The 19,591-nt window shown below is 41.7% G+C and overlaps 1 protein-coding gene across 6 annotated transcripts in view; it reads left to right on the forward strand.

The window, feature by feature from the left end:
* neo1a (neogenin 1a) overlaps nt 1-19,591 on the forward strand; it is a 159,794-nt gene that overhangs the window by 128,674 nt on the left and 11,529 nt on the right. For 3 of the 6 annotated variants that reach the window (XM_044354890.1, XM_044354904.1, XM_044354898.1), the window contains exons 8-17: nt 532-766; nt 1,699-1,853; nt 4,316-4,464; nt 6,111-6,249; nt 6,359-6,408; nt 9,169-9,313; nt 11,342-11,452; nt 11,610-11,804; nt 13,037-13,132; nt 17,817-18,049. In XM_044354890.1, coding sequence (XP_044210825.1) covers nt 532-766; nt 1,699-1,853; nt 4,316-4,464; nt 6,111-6,249; nt 6,359-6,408; nt 9,169-9,313; nt 11,342-11,452; nt 11,610-11,804; nt 13,037-13,132; nt 17,817-18,049 — 1,508 coding nt within the window. The remainder of the gene's footprint in view (nt 1-531; nt 767-1,698; nt 1,854-4,315; nt 4,465-6,110; nt 6,250-6,358; nt 6,409-9,168; nt 9,314-11,341; nt 11,453-11,609; nt 11,805-13,036; nt 13,133-17,816; nt 18,050-19,591) is intronic. The other 3 variants (XM_044354926.1, XM_044354909.1, XM_044354918.1) reach the window with 3 other exon arrangements.

The raw sequence follows: 19,591 nt of genomic DNA on the forward strand, positions 1-19,591 counted from the left end.
TTCTTCCATTCGCCCTGGAATGCCGGCCTGTATTTGGCTGAAAAATATCACAAAAAAAAAAGTAAAAACAATCATTTCTCATATCACAAATGATTGTCAGGAAAATGAAAATGAACTGTATGACGCGCTGTGTTCTGCTCCCTTACATTAGAAAGCTGTGTGTAGTAGATGTGCATGTTTAGTCTCCCCTTGTATTGTGCTTTTATTTGTCAGCTTTTTTAAGTGTAGTAGAAGTGTTTTATTTCTGTGTTTCCTTGTCACACCAAAAGTCTTTTTTTTGTTATGTTGTTGTTATTTTGTTTTTTCTTCTGTTTTTGTTTCCTTCCTTTCTTTCGTTTCACTGTCATTTCCATTTCAACTCCTCTCCTCTCCTCAAACTGTTCCTTTTTGGATGCCTCTGCGCAATTTTTCTCTCATCCCCCCCCCCCCCCTTCACCTTCCCCACGCTGCCACTGTCTTCTACCCTTCCCCGTCTTCCCCTCCTTCCTCCCTCCCTCCCTCCCTCCTGCCTCCCTCCCTCCCGACCCAAAGATGTAGCCCTGCCCCCTTTCCCTCCCCCCTCACTGACTCCTAACACTACTGACCATGTAACGCCAGGCTCCGGTGGTGTAGCCGGTCCAGCAGGGCCCACTCCCTCCGCCCCCCGAGATGTCGTGGCTTCGCTGGTTTCCACCCGCTTCATCAAGCTCACTTGGCGCCCACCGGCTGAGCCGCACGGAGACGAGTTAACCTACTCCGTCTTCTACAGCCAGGAGGGCACTAGCAGGTAGTACGCACACACACACACACACGCTAGGGTACTAAATAAAACACACATGTGAGCAGGAGTCTCACACCACTCTGAAAATATCTTAATTAAAGCAGTTAGAGCACTTATCATAAGCAGTAAGTGTTTATCAATTAAAAACAAACTTCCCTTCCCCCCCACAAATAAACACACCAAAAAATGGAAGTTCAAACACTGTAATTTCATTTTTTTCTCTCAAGTAGCCCTGTGATAAATTCTTCCAAGCTTCTTACATAGAGGATTTACAGCATATTACAGAGAAGGACGTTTAAGAAGCAGAGAGGATTTTTCACAGTTTCTATGTAGAGTTTTGGCAGCCTTTTTGTGTTTTCCCCTGTTGAATGGCTTTAAGCAGTTTGGAGAAGTGGCCTAACACAGTATTATTTCACTCTGTGCTAGAGCCAGGGATGCAAATGCATATATTACTCTATCTGCAAAAGCATTCAGTGTACTAATGCCAAACATTTATTGGTATCAGCTTCACAAATGTTAGGCTTTTCTTCAGTTTTATATCATTGCACACCCTGAACTCTGGGGAGGGGGAGGGGGCATTTTATATTAACATTTTATAGACTGTTATAGAGAAATTAATCGATTAATTGAGACATGAATCGAAAGATTAATTAAACATAAATCAGCTAGCATAATGCAACAAATATGCACACTTATGTCCAAGACGTTGCAAGTAGTGTACAATATACAAGTGTTATATATTTTTATATTGTATATTGCAAGATGAACACTACTGTAGCTGTGGATCTGCAACAGTTATAGAACCGTAAAGCTTTCAATTATGTTCTCACACACTAAAAATGCAGCAGATGCTTTTGCAAATAGGACACGTTCTAATCATTAAATGTTTCGCTAATGTGTGTGTGTGTGTGTGTGCGTGTTTGTTGTGTCCACATCAGGGAGCGAGTAGTGAATACCAGCCGTCCAGGGGAGATGCAGGTCACCATCCAGAACCTCATGCCAGACACCAAATATCGCTTCAGGGTTGTGGCCCACAACAGCAACGGCCAGGGAGAGAGCTCCGCAGCGCTCAAAGTGGCCACCCAGGCTGAAGGTAAGACACACACACACACACACACACACACACACACACACACACACACACATATACACGAGTACACACATTAGTTGGAAATGCACTCACGCTGGCACACGGAGGCAAACAGGATGCACTCTAAAGGAGCACGCAAATGTGCAAATAAACACTCACACAAACAAATATTCACTCACATACAGCATACGCTCACTTCAAACAGACAGACCCCCCCCCCCCCACATCCCACCCCACCCCCATACCAAACACACACACACACACACACACACACACACATACATAGAGGAGGCAGTTCAGTGCTGTGCATTAAATCAGACCACCCAACAGCAGACCAGAGAAATGCAGCATTGTCGTCTTATGAGCCACTTCTTGTTTACTCCCCAACATTTATAAAGCCCTCTGTGTGTGTGTGTGTGTGTGTGTGTGTGTGTGTGTGTGTGTGTGTGTGTGTGTGTCATCTGCTTTAAACCATCCCTACCTGAGTAAGGAATGTCGGAAATTAGTATTCCAGATTTTTTTTTTTCCTCTCTAAAATAATTCCCTCATCCAGTCTGCATTAAGGCCCCCCTATTAGGATGTTTTGACTGGAGGACACATAAGAATCATTGAGGTAAGAAGGGACCGAGTGGTTCCCTTCTTCTTCTTCTTCTTCTTTTTTCTTTGTGTTCAGGCGTGTTAGCCCCCCCCCCCCCCCCCCCCCCCCCACGGCTGCTTGCTCCAAATCACTCAGTTTCACCCATATTTGAAAGTGCTGTGAAGGGGATTTCCCAGCACACTGTCGGGGTGGACGTCCCTCACCCCCTCGCTCAGCTACAGCTCAGTCACTGTCACTTTCTAGGTCAGCTGTTGTTTCCGTACCTATGTCCTTGGTTAGAGGGTGGATGGATCCACACACACACACACACACACACACACAGGTTTATTTAAGTCACTTTTTGGGTATTTATATAGACTCAGATTCATTTCCCGGAGACTTACCCAAACCTGACATAAAAATCAGCGTTTTACCAATCGGGGACACGTTTTTTTTGTCACCAATCCCCAATCAACTGGTCTGAAATCTAATGTGTGTCCCTGAAAGTGACTTAAGTCATAACACACACACACACACACACACACACACACATACACACTACACCTTAATGCCTGCCAGCAGGAGCCTAGCCACCCATGGGGATAGCAGCGAGGGCGGGCTGTACCTGTACAGTATATCTCTGTCGCGTGTGGGCACTTTTAGTGTAAGAACACGTTACGAATTGGAGCTTAAACTGTTGACCTTCATCTGAGTGCCAGGCATGTGCACACACACACACACAACGCTGCCCTGTATCACTTCTCCTCAGAGACCCTGCTTAACACACCTACACATACACGCACACACACACAAACCCACACCTTTAACATCTTTGCACACTGACAAATGGGAGCCTCTCTTTTCTGTCAGGAACACCTGCAGCTAAAGCTTACAAGATATATACAGTGCAGACATATATCTACGCCTGACAGCCAGCACTTTAACCTCAAAGTGATTGTTTCATTTTAAATCCAATCCGCCACAGCGCAGAGACAACAAGAAATATGACCGTCCGTACACTCACTGACATAGAGCGGTCACAAATTATCAAGACTGTGACAAAGTTTTGTAATGTTGTCTTCCAGCACGTTGGATCTGGAATGAAATATGTACTATGAGGTTAAAGTGCAGACTGCCACCTTCAATTTGAGCATATTTACGCAAATGTTGTATCAGAACAGTCCAGATTTATAGCCCTATTTACTTTAGTATAGATTTATGATATATATTTATAGATAAAGGAATAATTTGCACTACAAAATTAACATTGTTCCAAGTTTGCAGGTAGACTTCTTTTGTTTGTGTAAGCATTTCATGTAAGAAATAACACCGCAATGCTAAACCTTCAAGATGGACATCTCCGCTTCCTTTCTATTTCTGAAGAAATAGAAGAAAATAAGCCGCCTGATTAACATAGTATCAAGCTGTTACAAAGACAATTTATATAAAACACTGTCTTTGTTGAATCCTGCCCTCTATCTTCACTAACCAGACACAATAAAATATATAAAACAGAACCGTCTCCCTCACTGAATAGAAGATAGAGGTGAATGTTGGTGGAATGCACACATTGATGTGTTTGTAGAAGTACACCTTCAGTTTGTTTGTCGTGGGAATATCTATCGGCGTGGCGGGCAGCCCAGTCCGGAGGGGATAGTTCGGTCTCCATAAAGCTGCAGCGACTGAGCCAGCTTTTGGTTCGAGCTCTTGTTAGCACAGGGAAAGATGGCTTTGAAATAGCCAAGAATTTGTTTATTTTTTTTGGCAGAAATCCGTTGACCTTGCTGAATTGAATTTTCTTTTTTTTTCTTTTTTTCCCCCTCCCTCCTCCAACTAGAACAAAATACATCAATTTAATTCCTGCTCTCCCGCTTCATCTGTTCATTAGTCCAAGTGCCCGGCCCCGCTCCCAACCTGCAGGCGGTGTCCAACACGCCGACCTCCGTCTCTCTGAGCTGGGACACCCCCCTCACTGGCAACGGAGAGATCCTCACCTACAAGTTGTACTACACAGACAAAAGCATCGGCACCGAACAGGTACGACTTCCTGGAACAGTCTTCCTTCCCAAGGCTGGACTGATCTGTTCACCCTTTCATCCACTTTAACACCATTAAAGACTAGATGTTTGTACTTAATCTGGCTTCCCTGAATGATTTTTACATTCATGCGGGTAACTCGCCAAAAAAAACTTTGAACTTTTGATAGCAGAAACATTATCAGCTATATAAAACGTGCACCGTAATCATCAGGTTTTGTGTTAGTGCTTCCAGAAATGAGGAATGCTTTGGGGACTTCTTTCCAAAGCAACCCTTATCACAAAACACCAATCAAGTAACACAAGGACACACTTTCTGCATGTATTTGCAAGATGAGATAAAAAGAGGTACTCACTCAGCCATTAAATAATGTGATGTTTCCTGCACTGCAATGTGTTCTGTGTTTTTTTTTTTTTTTTCTCCTTCATTTCATCGGTATCACACAATTACTCGGAGAAGAACTACTGTATATGTAGCTGACGCTTGATTTTCCAGGGTTCATTAGATAAAAAGAATATGACTGCATAGCCTAATGTAAATTGTGATGAGGTAAGGAATTCCTAATCATTTTGCCAAACGACTCTTTGTGCCGCTTTTTTGGCCACAGTCTTGATGCATCTCACACACGAAAAAAACACACGATTACACATATTGTGCAGAAAGATATGATTCACTCTGTGTTTTTCTGGAGGTCTAACTCTGTCACAAGGGTGGAATCTAGCTGGTTAGATACTGAGTCAGCCCCAGCAGTAGCAGTGTGCTGGCCAGTGAGGCATTAAAAAGCCTTTAATATGATAATGGATGAAACGTCAGCCAGCGCACTGAGTAATGATGCCTCAGCACCCTGGAGAAGAGAGCAAGAGATGAGGTGAAAAAAAAAAGGCGGAGAGATGAAGAGAGGGATGAAAAGAAAGATAGAAGAGGGGGTGAAGGTAAGGGACAGAGCAGAGATGAAGTTAGAAACACTCAATTCTCAAAGGACATGAAGTATTAAAGGAAGATCGGGGAAGATAGGGACAACATACGATGCATCTTCAAGTGTGACGTGGTCGTAGGCGATCATGTGACCCGAGCTCTTGAAGCGAGATTAGATTTCCCCACAAAGTCTTTGCTTTTTACTTAAAATGTCACAAGCGAAGAGCTGAATGCAAATTGGCTCGTAAGTAATTGAGCATTTGCCAGCATGCCCAATTTGTAAAGCAAAAAGTCGTAATCACAGAAGGCATAATTTGTGTCTCAGTGGAAGATGACATTTATACACAGAATTACCGACTGGAAATGTTAGTGTGATGAAGTGATGAAAGCAGGCATCGCATTTTGTGTCTTTGCCATATTTGAGAAATCACTTGGGTTGTAAATCAATTTGAATGGTCTTATTTAAAGCATGTTTGCGCCGGTATCAAACTGCTGAATTTTACATCCTAAAACAGCAGTATTAGTGTAATAATCAAACATGCTGTCAGTAGAAAAAACACTTAATCTATTACGGCACATTTTACGGTTTTATTTCATATAAGTTACACATGATTTGCTCTTTTTTCACCTTGATCTGAAATTGTGGTCACATGGCACAGATTTGAAAGAAACTGACAGATCACATGTTTCTCTCCTTCCTTCCTTCCTTTCTCTCTCTCTGTCTCTCTCAGGATGTTGACATCGATAGTCAGTCCTACACCATGACCGGGCTGAAGAAGAACACCGAATACAGTTTTCGCGTGGTGGCCAACAACAAGCACGGTCCGGGTGTCTCCACTGAAGACATCACAGTCCGCACCCTGTCTGACGGTCCGTTGATAGATGATAGTTGATAGACTCCTTTTAGCTTGTGACAATAGACAACAGTAGATTATATTTCTGTGATTTTTGTCTCACACCGTTTTCTTCTGCCTCACAGTGCCGAGCGGCCCTCCTCAAAATTTCACTCTTGAGGTCCAGAACTCAAAGGTAAGACTTAAGCCGGCTTAGAGAATCTATACTAGAACTGGTCAGTCTATAGTCTTGTTCAGAACTTCAAAGCTTTCTCTCATATGCAACATACAGTACAAGGGACAATTCATGTCAACTGTCTGTGGCTAGCCTGTTGTGTTCACAGTATGTAGTAGCTTCACCACCAACCCTCACACACACACACACACACATAAACACTTGAACAAATACATAGCCCAGAGGCCAGAACACTGTTGTTTCTCTGTGTGATTAGCTGTGTCAGAGGCCTGTAGCCCTGGCTGGTTAAGAGGGTGTGCGAGCCCTCATCGATCCTCTCATCGGCAGGAGACTCGCCTGTCAGAAGGTTTTATCCTCTGTATCGCTCTCCATCAGTACAGTATCTGCCAAAGAAACCTGCAGCTCAGAACTAAATGGATACCTGCAAATATAAGCCTGGGAGACTGTGGACAGGCATACTCCAAAAAGAAAAAAAGAGTCAAAGTATCCCAGTAAGAATTGATTTGGTGATCTGCAGATCAGAAGAGGTTTAGATACTTGGTTGAATAGCTGAGTAAATGTGACATTTTCTTAGAAGTTTAGCCTAAAAGTGTTGTTTCAACAGCATTTGAATGACCATAAATTCCCCTTTCCAGCCAAATAAGCCTTATTTTAACATAAATATATAGGTCTCTTTTGACCTGTAACTCACCAAATAGATGGTTGCTGGGAAAGTGTTTGCAACATGGTCCAGTTTTTCTGCCAGTGGTCTCAGCGTGTTGGTTATTATGTGTTTTAGGTGACGAGAATAAATAGAAAGAAATCACAATTGATCCATGTGTTTATTTGATCTAGATTGGATTTCTCTGCGGATCAGAGATAGATGGATCAAATTTCTCACACCCCAGGAGACCACTCCCGGTGTCTCAATCCCTTTTTTTTTTTTAAGTTTCATTGTTAAATCAGATTTATTACAGTTAAACATACTGTAGTTCTTGCGTGACGCTCATGATTAGATAAAGCTGCTGATGTGGCTGCAGGCTTCACAACAGGCTCCTGATTAAAACAGGAAAATGGGCAAGGCTGCCTATCTTTTGTAGCCATTTGATCTTCAAACAGAGATGCCGTATGCTTATTTATTGTATATTTCCACCCGAGTGATGGATTTAATTTTTCTACAAAAGATGTTTCTCACTCATGACGTGAGCCGCAAAAAGAGAAGAAGACACGGGGAAAAACCTCAGGGTACGTGCATTAACTACAAAAAGAGCAGCCGGCGTTTTTTTTTTTTAGCCCTTTTACTGGTCGATACAGAGCCCAAGTGAGAAAGAACTGTCAAAGCTGGACTGGAGGAGAAAAAAAAAAAAAACTGGTAGACAATCCTATCACACACTCCCAGCTTGAGTGAGAACTGGCCACCCATGCTGAGGGATACTCAGCTGAGATTTGTGGAGAGAAAACACTCTAATGCTAATGTTAAGAGTAAAATGAAGAGCAGTCACTCGGCGTATTTCTGCTACAAGTCGCTTGTGGCGGAATTGTTTTTAAATGGATAGCGTACATCCAGCTGTCCCTCCCCAATTAGACCCAGACGAGCCAATTTCAAGCTATGAAACAAACATCTGGCATCCTTTTATTTCTAAACACTATTGGAATTAGTCATCAATTTATTTATTTTTTCCTTTTGTTGTCATTGTGTTTAATTTTGAATGTAAGCAGTCATTATGTCAATAACTCTGGTACAAGTATATAGATAGAAAGCATTTATGCAATTAGCTGTTTGATACACCCAGCTGAATGGAACTGGGGGGGAAAAAAATAAATTAACATACGTTTCATATTCACTCCTCTTTGGGTCTTTTCAAGCAAAACCTTGCATATTTTACCTGCGAGGCAACGTGAAAATCTTATTTTTGTGATCTTATTTTGCACCTTTTTGGCATCTGACTTCCCACCTTCCCCCTGTGATTTTTTTTTTTTTTTTCCAAAAGTCAATTAAACAGGTTTTCATGATTAGAGAGAAGAAGGGGGAAATTAAACAAGCATTGCGAGTTGGGACCGATAGTGTAATAAGAAAAATGGAAATAATTGAACACACTTAACACAAATTTAATTTGTGCAATTCCCTCGCCTCTGCTGGGGAGGAGAGCGCGCGTGTGTGCGTGTGTGCCCTGTTCATGTACTCGGGCTTTTGTGCATCAGTGTGACAGTGGGGAAGCGTTAATTAACTCTTCTCCCACGCTGGGCTACCCCCCACCTATCTCTTTAAACACACACACACACATGCATAGAAAAAAATTTAGATGCATGAATCCCTCAACAGTGCAGCGTGGGCCCGCCAGCGACGGTCCTGCTTTCATCGCTCTGCCTCAGTGTCTCTGCAGGGTTAACCTGACCGCACACAGCTACCGTACACACGCACGCCCCGCTCATCAGCACAATCTATTATCCGCGTGTTTATTTCTTCCTAACGTGTCGATCTGCACTGCGTCACCCGAGCTCAGAGGGGTATTTGTTTTTGCGGGGCGCTCCCATTTGCACCACCGTCAGGAACAGGGGAGGAGCAGGTGAGACGGTGTTTGTGGCAAGGTGAACAATAACCTGCAGAGTCCCGTTAACAGAAAAGTCTCTGCCAAGGTGTGTGGGCAAGGTGTGATGCTACCTGCTAAAACCCCGAGGTCACCTTTGCAGGTGAAACCCCATAAGCAGATGGTCCCACATGTGCTAAATGTGGCTTTTTTTTTTGTTTGTTTCATCATCTCCCTCACTTTCCCTCCGCAGAGCATCATGCTCCGGTGGCAGCCCCCGCTACAAAACGCCCAGAACGGAGAGATCACAGGCTACAAGATCCGCTACCGCAAAGGATCACGGAGGAGCGAGGCAGCCGAAACCACCGGAGGCACCCAGCTTTACAAGCTCATTGATGGTAATGGGCGCTGACTTAGCAATCAATTTTTAGAATAAAACTCCACCTGCTGTATTATCAGTATTAGATATTTACTTCCACATCCCACCTGCTTTCATCAACATGCTTTGTTGTTTTCCATTGCAGTTTCTCAGAAAGAACTTTCCAAAGTGTGGGTGGGTTTAAATGTTGTTGCATTTATTACTGTACGTGTAGGTGGAGGGCACCCATAGACCCTGTTCAGACGTAGTATTTTACATCCAGTTTGTGTCTAGATCCAGCAGATGTCTGTTATGTGCTTGAGTCACCACTTTCCCACTCATATTTGACTTCATGTTTCAGTAAATTTTGACTGCTGCTCGAGGAAATGGGGTCAGTGTTCCCCTACTGGATTAAGACGATCTAGAAAACTAGAAGGAACTAGTTATAAGGTTTTTGTTAGTGGCATTCACACTCACCCCAAATATGGACAAATGCTTTCCTCACCACCTCCACATGTGGTCTGACAGTGTCCCGGTGTGTCCTCAATACGTCTCACACTGTGTTCACACTTCTGTTTTAGAGCTGTCTACTTAGATAGCGTAGTGCGTGTCTTGATGCAAAGTGTGAACAGGGCCATAGAAATAGTGAGTGACTTGTGCCCTCGGCTCCAAACACATCTTGTCTTGTAGTTGTGTTATTTTCAGGCCCATAAAGGGTCTCTGGCTCCTTCATTATAGGTTAATTTTGGGGTGATTGTTGAACTAATTGTAAAACGGTGACTCTGGAAAAAAAAAAAGGATTATCAAAACCTCCTTTTCACTCACTGAAGCTTTTGATAGGTTCTACATGTAAAATCTTTCTGCCACTAGACTCCATTTTATCTTTGCTGGATGTATGGTAGAAACTGTCAGCCATGTCTGACATACTGCAATATTTAGTATCTTGATCTTGAGAGCGAATACATATCTGAGTCGCTGTTTGGAGTCAGTCCAGCTGTAGGTCTGATAAGTTAGTCAACATGTCAATTGAATGAATCTAAATACTCTGAGACGTAGTTACATGTCTCACCGTACCCTAACATTACCCGCCGCTACCACCGAAATATGCACAATATCACCAGAGACGCACAGCAACGGTGATTAATATTAGATGTTGTCTCAGCAACTTTCAAGTGGCCCGGCCTCACGCTGTGTGCTGCATCAAAGAGAATATACACTTAAAAGTTGATTTTTGAGAACATTCTGGGGGGTGAAAGAGAGGGGTGTTTGTTGGTTCAAAAGCGTTTAGAAGGAGATGTTGTAGCCTTGGAGGCACGGATGGTTAGGAAGTCTTCAGAAGCTACCCCCAAGGGTGGCCCAGAATAGTGGGTACAGAGAGAAAAGACTACAGGATTAGCATGTAGTGTGCAAAAGGGACAATATGACGATGATGAAAAATTTTACAGCAAATTAATACAGCAACACATCATTTGTCAGCAGGCGTTCCCCTTTTTTCTGAATACCAAAGCCGGCACCCAGCGGTGAAACGGTTTTTTCTGAAGGAGACGTGGCTTTAAAATATGAACGAATCCAGACTCCAAAAGTTTCTTTTCTCTACTCTTTTTTTGTAGCCCCTTAGTGTTATGCTTTGTGTGCCAGCTTCCATTACATACTTTTCTTTTTAACACATCTCTCCAGCAAATAAATTCGTATCTACAAAACAACGATATGAATCAATGGTGAAATATAAATCTCAATCACTTCTATAATATTGAGTGGAAAAGAAAGTTAATTGCACCACAGGAACCTTCACTTGATCCGTCCTCAGGCTAGCTTATAGATTTTCTCCTTAAATTGTGCAGAGAAGTATCGGGCATCTGTTTAAAATATTTGTGCTTTGAAAACATTTATTGTGTCTGCAAATCGAAACCCCAATTGACCAACCAAGTGGAGAACACCCGTAAAATATAAAATCAGGCCTGAGAAAGAAAGAAGTTTTAATGAAGGAGTTTTTTTTATTGCTGCTTGAGATTTAGTTCAGCCACGGTTCTGTCTGAATACCTGGGCTTTGAATCTGTTTCCTGTCCAGGTTTGGAACGTGGGACAGAGTACTCCTTCCGAGTGTCAGCCATGACGGTGAACGGCACGGGACCGGCCACCGAGTGGACGACAGCAGAGACGTTTGAGAGCGACCTGGACGGTAAAAATCACCTGCTGTACTCCAATTTATACAGACTAAACCAATCCAGAGCCAGTCAGTTGGTTTTGAGTTAGTTTTCAGACTTTAATTAACTGTTGATTGTTTCCCTGGAATAGAAAAACCTTCAATAAAGTTTTTACTGCATCTCCCTCGCCAGAATCGCGTGTACCAGACCAGCCCAGCTCGCTCCACGTCCGGCCGCTGGTCAACAGCATCGTGGTGAGCTGGACGCCGCCAGAGAACCAGGACATCGTGGTGCGTGGTTACACCATCGGCTACGGCATCGGCAGCCCCCATGCTCAGACCATCAAAGTGGACTACAAGCAGCGCTACTACACCATCGAGAACCTCGGTAAGAACGAGCCGCTGCTGTTTATTCTGAAACGAGACTATAAGATAGTTGAAGGCCACAGTTGGTTGATTATTTTGTTTGCAATGCCTGTGTTCTGTTTTCACCGAGATACTGATTTGTTATCCATTTGTCACCCGTGTAATTACACTGGAAGGTCTCCCCTGCTTTGTCAAATACCACTAGTCAGACACTGATGAGTCCTGGGAGACTAATGCATCTTTGCCCTACAGTAGATAGAAAACATAACATTGATAGTCCTAATTTAAAATTATGAATATCTGTCTTGACACTTTATACACTTTTTAATTAAAACTATTCTACAAAAAAAACAGTCCACAATTTCAATCACCTACGAGCGAACACACAGATGTTGAAGCAGTTCGTCTGTGCCTCATAGTGATTATTTAGGGAACTAATGAGATCTTCTCCGCCACATGCTAATTACACAGATTGGCCTAATGGGCACACACTAATCAAAGGTTAAAATATTTGAATAAAACAAACTTGTTTTGGTGATTTTTAATACTTAATCATCACGGCAAATGAAACATCAACATACAGTTCCATCTCATTTAGCTGTTCTGCTGCGTCCTACTTCTTACATGAGTGCCATTTCTCCGCATAGGATCAGACCAACCTTTGAGAAACTGATGCAAATTGTTATGTCGGTATTAACTTTATCATTTTGGAGGAGAGAGATTAAACCGTTTCTTAATAAAACTCAAGAAAGCGCAGTTGTGATTGTTTGTATTTCAATAATAAGCAGTGATCTCGCTCTATTGAAAAAACAAGAAACACGATAACAGATTTTGTTCAAGGGGAAAATTAATTTTATTCCTACAATAGCAACTGTGTCATATTCTGTTGTTGGTTTTTATTAACGGCACAATGAATCGGTATCAATAACACTGCAGTTATCAAAGCTTCAGGGCTTCAAGGGCTCTAGAAATGGATTATGACTTAAAAAAACTATCTTAGAAATTGAGAGATTTAGGAGAGGGAAGTGTTGCAAAATATCTTTATATGCATAATTGAAGCCTCCATTGCAATAACAGTAAGAGGAATGATTGTATTCAAATACTCACTCTGGCTAATGTCGCAATTATGAGTTGAGAGTCTCGAGAGTTTTGGTTTTGATTAGGTGGCTGCATCAATTAATCTTGCTCTTCCCGTCTCTCTCGCTGCCTTTATCTCTCTCTCTCTCTCTCTCTTTCTTTCTCTCTCTCTCTCAGACCCCAGCTCGCACTATGTGATCACACTGAAGGCCTATAACAACGTGGGTGAGGGGATACCTGTGTATGAGAGCGCCATCACCAGACCGCAGTCAGGTATGAGCTACAACCGTCAAAATCGACTTCCTGCATACCTGGAAAAAAATGTTTGATCTCTGTGAAGTAAGAATCCCCCCCCCCCCGCCCCCCTCAAAAAAAAAAAAAAGGAATTCGACTGACATTTATCTTCGCCCTCTCTAACCTGAGATCGTTATCGGACAGAATGTGTCTGGACTCTAAATTAGGGAGAAAATCAGGGAGATAACGGGTCATCGGGGTGTCTCACTGCTCTAATTAACTCTCTTCTTTATGGCCCCAGGTATACTTGTATCTCTTTTTAATCAAACGCTCAGAACCGGGCAGACATCCAACCACAAAGTATGGCTTGGAATATTATTGGAGAATGTCAACGTACAGAAAGGGTAGTTGTGTGCACATCCAAACCTATATGTACTATGCCAGGTGCAGGATGCAGTAAAGAACAAAGCCGAGTATCTATATACTGGCTAACAACGGCAACCCCTCTGGGTTTAAAGAATATTTGATGTACTTTGTAGTAGACCTCAATCGATACAATGGCACGGCCAACGTTATCAGCCAAATTTAGCTCATCAGAGATACATCAGTCAGTTGGTAAGAAGAAATAACTGTACAGAAATGCCAAAGATACTGTATCTTTCTACTAATTCAGAAACTGTGGCGCCATTACAGTTTGTCCAACAGACAGCACTGACAAGTTTATTTTTCAATTGTAAAATGTCCCACTCAACTTTAAATGATATGGCAGGTGATTTCTTTTTTCTATATTTTTTGTTATTGTCAACAAATCTCATGTAAGCAAACCAACAATGAAAGTACTGAGTGCGTATCCAAAGCCTGATGTATCATATTCCTCTGTGCCGCATCGATGTAGTCCAAAAACTATTAAAAACACATCAGTGAGCGACGCACATTGCACTGGGTGACATCTTCCTTCACCACAAAGATTATGGTAACATTAGTTTGAATGTAGAAACGGCTCCGAAGAGTAATAACAACAATCACGTTTTCAGTCTCCGGGGAGTAGTTCTGTGTAAGTCAGACGCCGCTGTGCATTAGCAGCGCTTCACTAACTTGTTGTGCTACATATCAAAACCTCTTGACAACTTTTCGAACGCACAGAGGAATAAGATTTATCAGCCTTTGGATATAAACACACAACACTTGTAGATCAGTTTAATGTTGGTTTTGGCTCTGCGCAGGAGATTTGTTGACAATAAGAGAAATATAGAAAATCACCAGCTTTATCCTTTTAAGAGATGTTAAAAAATCAGAAATATTTAATATTATGTGTTTGTATTAAAGAACAAATATCAACTGAAATAAGGTTATTGGATATTTTAAATATCAGTATTGGCCCCAAAAATCCTCCGTCAATCAGCTCCTCTCTACAGTCTGTGATGCAGTTATCTTTGGTATCTATGTGCATTAGTGAAACAGCTTTGTTGCCGAGGCCAAAGAATATGGACAATCCAGTTTGGCTGCCAGCCACACAATCTATAGTGCTTTTAAGCTTCAGATCACAGCCCTGTTAACAATTAGAGTCGAACTTCAGTCCCAATCCAGTGTGCTTGACAAATAATCTTAAAGTGTGAAACACTGCCAGTTAGACTGCCTGTTAGCTGAGTTCACACACTTTATGTGACACTGTCAGAAGACAACCAGCCCATGCTCCCTGGAGTGTCCCAGAATGTGGGCTGCGCCCGCCTCCTCTCCGATCCAGCCTCCCACCTCCCCGCTCAGCCTTGATCACTCCAGTTTGTCTCTGCCACAGCACTATTGCACCACCGAGCTTGAGAGGGGTGGGATGCTGGATGACATGAATCACGTCAACATGCTTCGAGGGGGGGTGGCAGTCTGAGTGCGCGCACACACACCCGCGCTCTGTCATACTGTACACTTCTCTCTATGAAGCTCTTTCTTCCTCACATCCTCATACACACAACTGAGCACATACGCAGACCCCCCGTTGTGGCTTTGGCAACCCTTCGTCAGATCCAAACGTTTCCTCTCAAAGCAGAACCAAAGCCCACCACCGTCGTCTGCTACAGAATCCTCGGGGGCGCGTTCCCTTCCTGCCAGTTTGTTCAAGTCGGGATTAAAAAGACGAGCTGACCTACATAGTACTTTTGAAAAAAAAAAAACTGAGGAAAACTTGGTGAACTTGGGTTGAGAGAGAGCTAAGTTGAATGCGTTATAATAAGATGACGTCTTTACTGAAAAGAAATGAGAAGATTCATCCCCATCTTATAGATAAAGTTAGAGGGGCAAGTCAGGTTCGTCACTGCAGTATTGTACATGTAAATACTGGAGACTGTGTTCTTTCAAGCTGGGTAAAGAAACACAGCTTGCATATCACCCCAGAACCACTGTTACTCTTCACAGCTACATGAGTGCTTGGATCTTCATCATGCACAAACACACACACACTGACTCAGTCTAGAGAACATAATGAGGGCAGCACTGTACAAAGAGGTGTCAAATGGAGCGAGGCGGAGAGGAGAGGACCAACAAGTAGTCGAGGAGGAGTGTCATCTCGGGTGACTGACTATAGCTTTTTCCCCCGTTACAATTAAACCAGGAGCAGTGAAACCAGCGGTCAGGAGGCCGTCCTTCAGTCTGCTGGCCAGAAGCTGCTCGTTTGGGCACCTTTTCCCCTCTCATATACACACACACACACACACACACCTTTACTGGGCTTTATGGACTTTAATATGCAGACACATTACACACAAACACACACTGTAAACACACTGTATGTGACAGATGATTAAGCAGCAGGTTACACAACATAAGTGCCATTTATAATATCCAAAAGCTGGACTGCACCTTCTGTGAGGTGGTTAATGGGGAATACAACAACATTTTAAACAGGAAGAAATGACGATATACAGTATATCATGAGACAGTAGACATTTATCAGCTGTTGGATATTTGGCTGCACCATTTTCTACTAAGGCAGTTATCTCTTTAATATCTGGTTGTATTAATTATAAATTAGTGGGATGGACGGCTTAATGACAATGTTGCAATGACAGATCTTTTACAACAATTTGATGAAGGATGTCGATTTTTCAATCAGATTAGCTAAAAGAAGACAAATCCATCTGATTATTTTATCCACATCAATATCTATATAACAGTTTCTTAATTTAATTTCCAGAAAATGTACTTTATCAAGATATGTAATAACGTCTCATTAGGAAATGACAGAAGATTTTATCTGTTTTGACATTGACCACTGTTTTGAAATGATTAGAATGAAGACATGAGAACTGATAATGATAATATACATCTCGTAATGGAAAAAGTTTGTCTTATTTATTTATTTATTTATTTGTTCACTTAACAGGCACTCTGCACATTAATAAGCATTGCTTTAAATGCGTCAGAGTTAGCCAAAAGGCTGTTTTTCATCTGTAGTCCCTGGAAAGATGTTTAATAGTCACCCTAAAAAAAAAAAAAGAATATAAGATTGAAATGAAAAAAAAAAAGTTATTGAAATAGTTTATAAACACGCAAAGCAATAATAAAAAAGAGAAAAATAAACATTCTTCAGGCATTCACACAAGTTATATTGAAAGCCTTTATTTAGTCGGGCATATCGGTTCAACCTCACACGATCTGAAAACAGATGGCTTACATCTGGTACTCTAAATAGAAAATACACAGGAAATATACAACATTGCATCACATCATAAAGTAATCAACAGATGCACAAAGAACACTAAGCTATCACAATAACATCTAAATATGAATATTATTTTTAAAAAAGAGCATTTATTTTAGTGAACGCATCAAACGGGGCACCATTATGCTATGTTTTATACCTCTATCATTGCAGGAGTGATGTATGTCACTCATTATCTCGGACTGATTCAAAGAGTGACTGTTGAAAGTGGGAAAAGATCAAGCAACACCTTTCACCACAAGCTTTTCACCAAAAAGCCTTTGAGCCTCAGAACACAAGCAGCACTCGGCACACACACACATCCAACCACAGCCGCCACTTGTCCGTGACCCTTTTCTCTCCTCCGCCTGCAGGCTTCGTTACTTAGAGCCTCAATATTCTTTCTACAGTTTTCAAGGACATAATGCACCTCATCGACGATACCCGGGAAGATGGAAATGTTCCAGCGCATTCGGTGTCCTTCTGTTTATCCACTTTGCATTAAAGTGTTTGCGTTGTTTCCAACTGAAAAGAGCAGGTCAACGTGTAAATGTGCAAGTTTGAAAAGTTGGATGAAGGATTTTGGATTTTCTGCTTTCACTCTAGTTTTCCATTTACTGTAATCTTTTTCTTATGAATAGAGTATCTTTTCCTCTCTCTCACAGTAGTACTAGCTACTGATAGAGCACAACATACTGTACTGTAGCTTCTGAGTAGCAACCGAGTCTGTAGATGTGTCTCATTTTAGAGGTCAGTGTCTGTTTTTTTAATAGAATCTTCTCTCTCTTTCTCTTCACCCTTCCCAATCCCATTCTTGTTGCACTTACGTTTCTTTTTTTTTCTTCTTCCTCCCTTCTTTGTCTCCGTCCTTCATTTTAACTCATTAACCTTTTTATTTGCGGCTGTTTGTTCCTCCCTGCATCCTTTTTTTTGACTCTGATCCACCACACCACGCCACGCCTCTCTGTATGTTTTTAATTTTGGTCATTTTAATTTGTGTGCATGCATGCGGGTTTACTGCCTACTGTGCAGATCCCATAGACCCCGATGTTGACCTGTACGAACTCTTCCATGCTCCATACACCCCAGTACCAGACCCCACTCCCATGATGCCACCCGTGGGTGTTCAGGCCTCCGTGCTGAGCCACGACACCATCAAGGTGACCTGGGCTGACAACTCACTGCCCAAGAACCAAAAGATCACAGATAACCGCTACTATACGGTGCGCTGGAAGACCAACATCCCTGCCAACACTAAAGTAAAGGTAAGATATTCTCGTTCGACACTTCCTGTAGGTGTTTGCTGGATTCAGAAGGTAGATTACTTGAAATTGGATTCAGGAGGCCCTTTTTAAACTCCGGGTAGTGCTGAAGCTCTCTCTCTTTTTCTGGTTTAGCTCAGCAATTTTCAGCTCAAGTAACTTCTTTACAACTTGGTGTAATTCAGTTAAGTACGACTCAGATCGTTTCAGTCTGATCAAACTTTGGTGATACACCTTCATTTCATAGATATGACTTCTGTGTATTTCAGTGAAGGGGGACTTGGTGGATCCCTTTAGACCTACACTTACTAGAGAGATGTATCGATGTTCTGAAAATAAGAAGTAATGTTATATGACGATGCTGTATATGATAAAGTATTCCCACAGTAGCTCCCGAGCACAGCGGCAGCATAATGCTAGAGTTTGAAACAAAGCAATAATCTATTTTCATCCAACTTTTAAAGTACAATAAAGAGAAGTAGTCACTCTGCACTATGTTTTTAACTGAGACAGTCTTCCTCAGGAATCAGTGTTACAGCATTAGACTTCCTCTCAAAATCATCAGCTAACAGCTGGATATCAAAAAGACTTGTCTTGTAGGTGGTTATGAGGATGTATGTTAAATAAAATGCTCTTAGATCCGCATTCCTGTGGCAGGTTGTCTAAATGTACAACTCAGAGGTTGGCTGAGCTCCTCTCTTAAGTGGTTTAATTAAATTGTAAAGGCCTCACTATGGTGAATAAATTTAAAGCTTCTTTTTGATGACTGTTCAGTCGAAGGGCTGCAACTGAGGATTATTTTCAGTATCTATTAAAGTTTTAATGCTTAAGATTTCCGTCGTGGTTGATTTGGTGACACCTTTGGTTGACAGCTGTAACAGAACATGTGGTTTGATACTGTAGACATCAGCAGCTACTTTCTCATGAAATACAACAGAGGAGCCGCTGGTGTATCTGTTTACAGTGCAGCCAAACAAACGTAAGTCATGAAGAAGTCAGTCGATAATTGACCTTTTCCCCCCAATGCCATGAGGAACTGTATTCTGATATCACAGTGCAAATAGTTTACCACACATTGGTCCATTTTTCCCACAAATGTAAATATATTGAATGGCTGTTACAGAAAAAATACTGACTATAAATAGTATCAAAAATTGAGTTTGATCTCATGAAAATCTTAAGTAATGTGACTTTAACATCACAAATATATGTTTTATTAATTAATTAATCATTTAGTCTATAAAACAGCTAGAAATTTCCAGAGTCCGATGTGATGTCTTCAAATTGTTTTGTCTGACAGTCTAAATCATATGGGGGTATTCAATTTGCAATGATATAGAACAAAAAACATCAAATCCTCACATTTCTTGATATTATTATTGATATTGATATATTGCTTGATAAATGACTAAACTATTGATCTATTAGTAGTTACTTCATTCCTATTGATCCATAATTAAATCATAATCCTAAACAAGCTCATTTCTATACTTCATAGACGGTGAAATGATCAAGCACAGCATTGAATATTACATTAATTATCTC

Source organism: Thunnus albacares, chromosome 1 (genome assembly GCF_914725855.1).
Source record: "Thunnus albacares chromosome 1, fThuAlb1.1, whole genome shotgun sequence".
Classification (NCBI taxonomy): domain Eukaryota; kingdom Metazoa; phylum Chordata; class Actinopteri; order Scombriformes; family Scombridae; genus Thunnus; species Thunnus albacares.